The following is a 10,280-nucleotide window of genomic DNA, read 5'->3' on the forward strand; positions in this document are numbered from 1 at the left end:
TGTGACATACTCGACCTTAAATGAAATGAAGTAAATCATAATCACTGCACGCATGCATCAATCAAAAGAATAGCTCGATTTTTGGCTCCCTAAAATGAAGCTTATTCTCCTAGACAGTTTTGTTTCCCGGAAGTTTTACATTTTCTGGAGGATGCACCTTTTGTATTTTAGCAGTTTTTTCTTCATCACTTTGATTCAATGAAAACACCAAGTTGGCAGCAGCCTTACTTTTATTGAAGTTTGGAATAAAAAAACCTGTGATTCTAAGTTGGAAAAATAAATGTTTTTATTTAATTTTACAAATGTGATTCGCACAAATAACGCATAAACCAGTAACATGGCACGTCATCCCATTTCCAATTGTTAGTCATGTCTACTAAGACGCAATTGTCATCCCCATTGTGTCCATTGTCTGGCTGAGTTTCGTTCCAGTTCAAGTAAGGCCCGAACTCCATTCCTGTAGAATCCCAATAAAATGTATCCGATCTTCCCAAATCAGTACCAGAAGTCCAGAAGGACGGGCCGTAACTCTTGAAATTATCTATAGGAAAAAGTTATTTTTTACATCAAATACCATTTTGGAACTTAAAATATTTACTCAAAAAGGCTTCGATTGCTGCACCTTCTTCTATAGTTTCGATGCTGACCAATTCCATTCCACGAGACTCGCAAGAGTACTTAGCTAAATGCCACTCTGCCTAAATTTTAGGTTTCATTACTATAAGCTTATAATTTATTTCGATTGGTTATATTTACAATATCAGAAGACATCCAGTAATTGCTATTTTCAAAAGAAAAATCCCAATCATATACAGTTTTGATTTCCAGCGTTTCTATAGATAAAGAAAATAGTGTTATAAAATTAATAAATGAAAATTAAAACACACACCTAGATCATCTGCCACTGTAACTTCCTAAAAGAGTTAGTAATGCATTAATTGAACAATAACATGATCGAATATTGATTGTACCTGAACTACAGTAACTTCCTCACAAATGAATCTTAGAACTTGAGATGAGCATTCAATGTCGTACCAAGTAAAATTGTCAGCATGATTCATTATTAAACACTCCAAATCTCTCTCATTCTGTTCGTCAGGTTGGCCTGTTCCCCAGTTTACGTATGGTCCGAAGAAATGTCCAGTGCCGTCCCAATAAAAGTAATTTTGGGCACCTCTAATGAAATATTGAAATTGGTCGTTTCCAGATATCCAGAATGATTCCTCGTAATCAGCTGTAGAGAGACGCAATTTGCATGAAATTTTCAATTCACCATGTCTTGATTACTGAGAGCTTGTAAAATGGCATCGTTTTCTTCTTCCGATTCTATGCTGACAAGTTCCATTCCTTTAATTGCGCACTCTTGCTTCGCCGTAAACCAGTCAAACTGTGATTTTTGCGGGGAAAAAACTGTTCAAATAAGCCACCTTTCGTACAGCACTAAAATACCTTAAGTTTTGATATTTCATAAGTCCTATTTTGGAAGACAAATCTGCCATTTCCTTAAAATAATATAAACTTTTTAGAATGGTATTAAAAAACCAGAATAAGCCTTACCGATTTCGAGCATTTCAGTTTCATACGTTTCATAAAAAGCTGTCTGTATAAAATATCTTGAATTATTCACTGATGCAAAAGCAAATTACTTAGTACTTCATCAGAAGTTGGACGAAGTTCACAGATGTATCTTGCGTACTGTTGGCAAATTACGTCTCCCCATGATCCACTTAAAGTGTCAAACGCAGTGCAATGTTCATCTACGCCACTGTTTGGTTCACCTTCATTCCAGTTAAGGTACGGTCCTAAATATTCCCCGGTAGAATCCCAATAATAACCACCTTCACTTCCTAGGTCTGATCCAGACATCCAGAAGAAGCGGTATACATCCGCAAAATTTCCTAATTATATTTTGAAATTGATATTTATATGTAATTTGTTTTGAATATTTTACCGATGTTTGCCAATATTGCTTGGTTTTCCTCCTCAGATTCAATTGAAAGCAATTTCATTCCTCGTGCTTTGCAGTCATATTTCGCTCTCCACCAATCCAACTGAAAAATAGAAAATTCAATTAATTGATAAAGCACAATGTGTTAGATCAAAATTATCACCGTGAGAGGTGCGATCTCGTATATAGTGCCATCGAAAGTAAACCTCTTTCCTCTTTCTTCCTCTAAAACATAAAAAAATATATCCGAATGCAAAAAACGTGTTATAATCTCACCAGTTATAGCGTCATCGTCCTTTTGATGAGTTTCCTATATTGGAAATAGATATCATCATTGTAATAATTTTGAAAAATCGCTCAAATTTAGCAATTATTACAGCTGTAATTTTTCCTTCGCAAATATAGCGATGGGGGCTCGTGCCGTCGCAAGGAACGTCAACCCACTGGTAGCCCTCCGTGTATTCCAGCACAACACAAGATTCCTTGTTCCCATCAGAGCCACCTGGATAACTTGACGCCCAGTTAACGTATGGACCATGTGCAGAGCCAGTGCCGTCCCAGTAATAGAAATCATCTATGAAATCCCTCTGAACCAATATTGGAAGTGTGGCCGATATCCAAAACGATTCAGAGTATCCACCTAATTATTTTTAATGGAAATTAATACTTTGAGAATGATTATTGTGTTTAGCTATTATTACACAATTCAGCATAGCTTCCGAAAATTCGAATGTAATCTCGTTCAATGAGTATTTTTAAATGAATTTCTCCTAAGCATTAACAAAAATTGAAACTAAGATTATGTTGTGATTATTGAAGTGATATGACCTTTAAGAATTTGAACTAACAACCTCAGCGTATTTACGGATTTGTTAAGGAGGCAAAGACTGCCTTTGCACTGTTAAAATTTTAGCGCTCATTAGCAAGCCATAATGAATTAATATTTCATTGTGCATCAAATATATATTTTTATAATTTACTAAGCAAGAATTAGCAAGTATTTAAGCAGCAGAAAAAATAATTTTGATGCATATGATTGCCGCAATATTGAAAATTGAATTCATAATTTGCGAGTAGAGGGGGCGAAGCAACACAAAGAGCATCACCGGAATTGAACAGTCAAAAGGCATATATTTAAAGCTATGTTATTTTTAACACGAAAAATACTTACTTAATTCAGCTAAAATTGCGACATTCTCTTCAGCCGATTCGATGCTGACTAACTTCTTCCCTTCTAATTCGCATAACAGTTTTGAGGTGTACCAATCAAACTACAAGGTTGTAAACATTCACTCGTTTTTTCAACGTGAAAATAAAAATAGCATACCTTCAGGCCGGATATATCGTACGTACTGTTGCCAAAAGTGAAGCTTTTACCTTAAATAATAAAAATAATTAATAAAATCGATTTAACGTTCCTAAAATTCCGTACCTCCTTTCACAGGCAATATGGCTAGCTGAAATTTTCAATTTTAGATCAAGGTTGGTGTTTATACATTTTTTAAATATGCTTTGCATGTGATTTTACCTATAAAATTTGATTATTTTGTAATGAGAAAATGTGAAAGGCATAAGGTTATAACTGCCACAATACCGATTTAACCGCTCGTGTATTATGTAGGCGCATTATTTACTTAAAACTTTTAAAGGTCATCAGAATGGTCACAAAGTTGCCGTTAAAAAAAACAATAAGATTTTTTAATGCAATTGCACTCAAACTCTGTTAGATCTAAAAAATCAATTTATTTGATTACTTACTTCATCTCCTTTAATGTGATGAAACTCAGTGCACAGGAGCACGAGTAACGATAGCGTGGTTCGCAACCACATGATCGCAAGTCCAAATGTGCATATCAATCTTGCACAGTGCCTTCATTTATATCACAAATTAGTGATACACATAGATAACTCAATTTAATGTTCAAGAAGTTTGCAAAACACTTCATTTCGTTAAGCTTTCACGCATTTGCTTTTTATCAAGTACTATAAATGATAATTTTTCTTGCTCTTATCGCTTACAAAAATACATATAATTAAATAGTCTATGCTTACTGATCCTAGCAAAGAAGTGCAAAATTATTTCTTTATTGCTTCTAAACGTGGGAAAATCCTTTGAGACGCTACGGATGGCTTGAATATTTCTTAGTCAAATTTTTGCTGCCGAGTATTTGGCTACTAAATTATTAATCAGACCAGGACTGAGTCTTTTCGGTCGGTGCCTTAATTTGTAATGCAGAGCAGAAGGCAGTTACCAAAAATATATTGCCAGTCAATATGCAGCACAATGAACCGCTGTTCGAGCATAGTTCGTGGCTCAAGAAGTCAAAATTCTCCGTGTGCACTCAACTGTAATGTGTCAGATCCACATTCATTATCGTCAAAATCAATCGAAAAAGCGGAATCCAATCGTTTGACGTGCAAAAACCTTATCATGACTGCAATTTCTTGAGTATTAAATGAAAGGATACTCAAGAGTATTCTGGGAACAACAATCCTCGTAAAAGCGTATTGATAAACTAACACGACTTGCTTACGTGATATTCATTTTATGGAGTAGAATTTTTGTTTCAAAATTCGTGGTAGTCATAAAAAATTAAATGATATCTTTTCATGTTTTATATTAGTATCAAAACTATAATTCATAATGCACAACATCAAGCCGAGTTTATTGCCTTATTTGTATTAAGAAATTTCATGAATAAAAGATTTAACAAAATTTGGAGTCTGCTCATAAAAACAATTCCTGCTATTGAATCAAAGTCCCTAAAAAAATAATTGAGATAATTCTAACCCACTTTAACGTATATCTGATTATAAACACTTGAGCAGTTTGATGTGTGCGGTGGAAAACCATTTTAATAATTTCTACTAAGCCAACAACAACTATTCCTTAATATTAGTGCCATGCCATGCTATCAGCAAAGATATGCGTATGACTATAACATTGTATAGTTACTGCTGATTCTTAATATGAAGTCTTTTACGTGTCGTGGACTGCATAGTGGGGGCTGTGCATCAACAAGATTAGCTTTTTGTTAGCCGTAAAATGGTATGGCACTAGATGTCTTCACCGGCTGACAAAATTTTAAAAGTAAAGTTTAATAGTGCTTAACGACCCAAAGGGCCAGAGACCATTTTTTCTCTGGCACTTCTCGATTTCTTGACAATTAAATGAATAACATGACCTTCCTTGTTGAATTCGGAGTTATTTATGTAAACTCGACCAGTTTCGGTAAACATGGAATTTTTTATTTTTTATTTCATGAAATAGGGTGGACTAGATTCACCGAAACTGGTCGAGCTTAATTAAAATCACTATGAAATCAACGAGGGTGCAATCTTGTTTTTCATTTCCTATCAACAATCTGCGACTAACCTCAAGCGAAAATTCGGTCTCAAGGACTTATAAATTTTTTCGACTTTTCAACCGGCGGCTGAGGTGGCCGGAGCAGCTTTGCCACGGCGGCTGGCGGTTGACCATGTGACCCTAAATTTGCCGGCTGGCACGGCGCAGCGCGGCAGGTTGAGGCCTCTATGTGGCACAAATGACATTTCATTAAACGCAATCACTGATTAATTAGTGCTTAGATCAGGAAAATATTATTTATGAAATAAAGTATCGAAAATTAAATGCAGAACGATTCGTGTAAATTGATTGCATGCGCTATTTAGTCGCGGAAAAATACCTCATTTAGCGCGCACGTGTGCGCGAGTCGTCTGCGCGCGAAAGCGTCGGCGAAAACTACAATTAGGGGATGAATGCTCACTGCAAGGGTGATGAGCGCTTGCGTTTAAATCTCTGTGTGATGGGGAGCATGTCACCCCGCTGCGGCACTGAGTTTGATCAAAGAAAGAGATCAGTGATGAGGTCGGCTTAGCTCGCGATGTACAGGGTCTCGTTTCACTTGGTCAGCATTGTCCTGGGTTTGGCGTTGGCCGTCAACGTGCCCAACGCCCAGCCTTCCTTGAATTCAACATTGCCTTCAAGGTGAGCGAATCTGATTGAGGCCCTACATTAACCGAGCTGCATAAATGAAAAATATTTGAAATCAACTAAGAAAAATCAATATGGACTGCATCGTTCTAGATATTTTAATCTGCAGGAAGAAACTTTACAGGCAGTTCTTATTTGAGTTAGGATACACAGTTAATGGCTCTTCCCTGTGCCGTTTATTACCAGCATAGGTGGCTAAAAGTGAAATTTGAAGGAGGGAAATCATCTCGCATGTTCTCTTCAATTTTTCGATTTTTACCGCCCATCCTGGTTTTAGGGTGGATTTCAATTTTTATATCTAGGTTTAATGAAATGGTTTATGTGCGCACATATTTTTGCTATTATTTCATAAAATTTTGAATTTCAATTGTTATGAATAGAACTATTTTGTGTACATGTATTCATTACAAACATTTAAATAATAGGATGAGAAAATTTGGCTTATAAGGAAACAATTTTCTTTGTGGTGTTTTTTATTCTTCTGAAGCATCCTACCGTAATCCTTTGTATTTTTTGGCTATCTACCTCTCAAATTGTTTAAAATAGCTGCTTTAATTTAATTTTCTTGAACAAATTCTGCCTTTAAGGGTCCCATGAAGTGCACGAGTGTAGCTGCCAATTTTTAATTTTGCAGAGTTGCTGGATTCCAATTTTCACTCCTTTTGTTTGTAATAATACAAGAATTGTAGCACCCTAGAGCAATTATCACTAAAAGCTTGCCATTCCGTAAGCACCAAGAATGCAAATTATGTAACTATGAGTTGTTGATATTAAGTTATTTTTAAAGTGTTTATACACTTAGCAGTCAATAATGCTTTGTTGATCCTGATATCCTTAAAACCTTAAAAATCGTGGTCCAAATCTTATGGCAAAAAATCTCTGTGTTCAAACTACAGAAGATAAAAAGTTGCTAATGACGTGTTTGCTCAAATAGACTGCTTAACAACATGGGTCGCGTTTTATTATATATTTAAAAATAAGAGACTTCTAACCAACTGGTGCTTATCTGCTTGAAGTGCTCCTTCAAATTTTACTACTGCTAAATAATCACATATGGCGCCGATATTACCTCTCTGTCTAATTGGAATCATAATATCTCTTTCTAACTTTGGAAAAATAAAATTTCGACTGGAAGAATTCACAGTTTAAGCATGTGAATATTATTCCTGTAATTCTCTGCTTGTGGTTTTGAATTAATATAAAATTTAACGCAGTTCTCTGTACCATTGTAAACTAAAACGAAAAATTTCAATTAACTGAATTAATGTAGGCTGTGGTGATCTTATGTTTCATATTTGGTTAAGAAGACAGCTCGATTTAGGAGCGGCTGTAATCAAATGGCGTCATTTCCAAGGACTCAGCAAAGAGCAGCGAATGATGTGGTCAGAGAAGCCCAAGGAAGCGGCAGTTGTCCTTCAGGGCATGGAGATGGCCATGGATGAATGCCAACACCAATTGCGGTGGCACAGATGGAACTGCTCTTCACTGCACAAAACCAAAAGCAGAAAGCGCAGTATTTCGCTGTTGAATAAGGGTGAGGTCATAATTTTCACCATTTCGGTGCATCTATGTAGATTCCCCCAAAAATAAATTTTCACAAACGATTTTCGTCACCAAGCAATAAGCTAAATTATTGGGAGCTATGTATTTGATTAATAAAAAACCTTATCCTCCGTTGAATTTTTATTCAAATTAAATTTTAAAAATAGAACCAACTGCATCTAATGCCATTGTAGAGGGATTTTCTATTTCGGTCCAGCGTAAGCATGAGAGGATGATGCAAGGGAAGAGGTGGGGGCGCGGATGGCTTTCGAGGGTGTTGTTTTGCACGGTAATGAAAACACCTTATTAGCGAGTGTGACAAGTAGCGGCGACGAGCCTGGCGCGAGCAGGCGGGGTCATTGGTTTGCCGTGCTAATGGAGCACGGCGTGTGCACCGAAATACCCTCCCGACCAGCCAGCCAGCCACTCCACAGCATCACTGCTGTGGGCGTGAAAATGAAACAAGAGTGACTAATTGCCTGTACGTACACCGTGTGCACTACATGAGTCCTCATGCACGCGACACTGTCTCTCTCTCTCTCTCTCTCTCTCTCTATCTCCCTCTCTCACACTCAGCCCCTACGAGCCGCAGCATAACACAATATACGGGGTATGAATTGCAGCATGCCCGGCGCCGCTTTTACAATTGTGGTTGCGCAAACACCCTAAAGTACGGCCCTTTTCTCCATTTTATTCTCGCGAGTGCATTTGAGATTTTCCAGGGAGGGAAATACCTGGTCTGGAGACTAGTTAATTTTTGTCTCTCTCTTAGGCTGTTAGGTGGTACTAAATGATTTTTTCAGGCACAGTAATTTTTAATTTAATTTTGTCGGCAGGTTACAAGGAATCTGCTTTCGCGTACGCCTTGACGTCTGCAGGCGTGATGCACGCAATTATTAAAGCTTGTCACAAAGGCATCCTTCCAGGATGCTGTGGGGAGGTGGATGTGAGAGACGGCAGAAAATTTAAAGACGAAAAAGGAACACAAAGTAAGCATATTTTTTTTCATAAAAAACACCTCTTTCAATGTTTTACAAACCTAGACTTAACAGGTAATCTGTCTTTAGCATTTAATTAAAAAAATAATCATGACTCTTTTGATTTCCGGTTTAGTTAAAATTTACAAGTTAGGGGAATCCTACGAGTTCAATGAAGTGTTCAATGACACTGCACAACAAGAAAGGCTGAGTCAACAATCAAGAAACAGCTGGAAGTGGAAGGGATGCCCTGCTAACCTCCGTTATGGAGCTAAGTATTCAGAGCTTTTCCTTGACTTGCGGGAAATGAGCAGAACTGATCTGCAATCGGACGTGATTTTGCACAACTACAGGGCAGGCAGGGAGGTATGGTATCAATTATTATTTTTTTTCAAATTTTCTCTAAAATGTGATCTTTATTCAGCTTACTTTTTTATGTATTTTCTACTTAATTGCTTTCAATTGATAAATTACCTTATGAATAATATTGGCAATCAATTGTAAATGTACTTGATTGGCAGGCTGTATCAAAAAACGCACGACAACGTTGCAAGTGTCACGGTGTTTCGGGCAGTTGTACACTCAGCACATGTTGGCTGGGGATTCCTGAATTCCGCAGCGTCGGTAACACCTTAATGGGAAAGTTCAAAACGGCCATATTCGTCAAGCAGGACAACCTTGGAAGAAATGCAGGGAGAAATGAGATGGAAATCGCTGAAGAGACTGACAATAGGTTTGCTTATCGACTAGCATCTCTGACTATATTTTTTCATTTCTGTCACAGTGTGCACGACATTTTACCATATTATCCTTTTCCTTAATTTTGATGGCTGACCTATATGAGTGAAGAGCAGAATTTGAATTACTGCTTAAGTGACTGAATAAATGTTATTTTTTATTTTGCACGATGATTTCGTCTTTTCAGGGACTTATATTATGTTTGCACAACAGCATAAATTTCCTTCGCGGGCGGGCCAGGCGATACTATCTGTGGAAAAACAGCACGCATTTGAAAAACCAACACATGGAACCGCATGTCTCAGAATTGCTTTACTTCAAGGAGTCACCGACGTTTTGCAATGAAGCTGATGACTCCCCAGGCACAGTTGGCAGAAGGTGAGCTTTTCATGACAAATTTACACAGGAATTTAATTAAAATAAACAGGTTTCGTGAATAAGATAAATAAAGATAAAATCAATTCGTTCTAGGTGCAATAAATCAAGCACAGGCACTGACGGATGCGATACCATGTGCTGTGGACGCGGCTACGACTCAATCAGAGCGGTAAAAAGGTACGAAAAATGCTCGTGTCGCTTTGAGTGGTGCTGCCAAGTGATGTGCAAGAACTGCACCATAGACGAGGAGGTGACAGTTTGCAAGTGAACTCCGTTTGCTCTCCCAACCCACATATACATTGTTTGCTCATTACCAGATTCTAAGCTCATTTTTTAATCCATGTTCCTTAGAATGTTAAATGTTAGTCAGCCGGTGTCTATTGCATCTATTATACACTAACAAATAATAATAAAGCAGCAAACCTAAAAAGCAAATTGCACTCTCATTTGCGTCCACCCAAGCTGAACGAGAGAATAGGCTTTGAAAACGGGCCGAGAGAAGCGTTTAATTAATTTTATAATCCGCACGAAATCACGCGCGTGGCTGCGTTTCAAAGGGAGTGAGTTTTTCGTGCACTTGGCTCGCAATATTAGTCCCATTACGAGCAGCTTGCTCTCTTGTCGAGCTGCAGGCGGTGAAATAGAGAGGCACTTGATGTTTTTGACGTAACTACCACTGCGAACGAGATCAAAGGAAAATAGT

At 37.5% G+C, this 10,280-nt stretch overlaps 2 protein-coding genes across 3 annotated transcripts; one reads left to right on the top strand and one right to left on the bottom strand.

Moving 5' to 3' along the window:
- Positions 1-261: 261 nt before the first annotated feature.
- Positions 262-3,780, bottom strand: LOC135945498 (macrophage mannose receptor 1-like). The gene is made up of 17 exons (XM_065493232.1): positions 3,707-3,780; positions 3,381-3,405; positions 3,276-3,325; positions 3,120-3,219; positions 2,326-2,588; positions 2,225-2,258; positions 2,112-2,173; positions 1,952-2,051; positions 1,654-1,898; positions 1,558-1,600; positions 1,450-1,502; positions 1,288-1,387; positions 972-1,234; positions 890-914; positions 757-833; positions 599-698; positions 262-541 (listed from the first exon to the last, which is right to left on the bottom strand). Exons 1-17 carry the CDS (start codon positions 3,776-3,778, stop codon positions 297-299), a joined length of 1,857 nt encoding a protein of 618 aa, XP_065349304.1. The 5' UTR covers positions 3,779-3,780; the 3' UTR covers positions 262-296.
- Positions 3,781-5,743: 1,963 nt separating this feature from the next.
- LOC135934013 (protein Wnt-10a-like) lies at positions 5,744-10,005 on the top strand. 2 transcript variants are annotated; one of them, XM_065475501.1, is made up of 7 exons: positions 5,744-5,936; positions 7,247-7,476; positions 8,321-8,473; positions 8,598-8,827; positions 8,983-9,194; positions 9,413-9,577; positions 9,671-10,005. In XM_065475501.1, exons 1-7 carry the CDS (start codon positions 5,833-5,835, stop codon positions 9,843-9,845), a joined length of 1,269 nt encoding a protein of 422 aa, XP_065331573.1. In that variant the 5' UTR covers positions 5,744-5,832; the 3' UTR covers positions 9,846-10,005. The 2 variants fall into 2 exon arrangements, with proteins under 2 accessions (XP_065331573.1, XP_065331574.1); XM_065475502.1 differs by having other exon boundaries at positions 5,745-5,936; positions 7,250-7,476.
- Positions 10,006-10,280: the final 275 nt, after the last annotated feature.

Source organism: Cloeon dipterum, chromosome 1 (assembly GCF_949628265.1).
Source record: "Cloeon dipterum chromosome 1, ieCloDipt1.1, whole genome shotgun sequence".
NCBI lineage: Eukaryota > Metazoa > Arthropoda > Insecta > Ephemeroptera > Baetidae > Cloeon > Cloeon dipterum.

What these genes read in the sequence shown, in the direction of transcription:
- LOC135934013 (XM_065475501.1), top strand. Translation starts at nt 5,833, where the DNA reads ATGTACAGGGTCTCGTTTCACTTGGTCAGCATTGTCCTGGGTTTGGCG. An exon ending in AATTCAACATTGCCTTCAAG is followed by an intron (nt 5,937 to 7,246) that starts GTGAGCGAATCT and finishes TATTTGGTTAAG; the next exon opens with AAGACAGCTCGATTTAGGAG. An exon ending in AGACGAAAAAGGAACACAAA is followed by an intron (nt 8,474 to 8,597) that starts GTAAGCATATTT and finishes TTTCCGGTTTAG; the next exon opens with TTAAAATTTACAAGTTAGGG.
- LOC135945498 (XM_065493232.1), bottom strand. Translation starts at nt 3,778, where the DNA reads ATGTGGTTGCGAACCACGCTATCGTTACTCGTGCTCCTGTGCACTGAG. An exon ending in AGCAATATTGGCAAACATCG is followed by an intron (nt 1,899 to 1,951) that starts GTAAAATATTCA and finishes AAATATAATTAG; the next exon opens with GAAATTTTGCGGATGTATAC. An exon ending in AGGAAGTTACTGTAGTTCAG is followed by an intron (nt 915 to 971) that starts GTACAATCAATA and finishes TAACTCTTTTAG; the next exon opens with GAAGTTACAGTGGCAGATGA.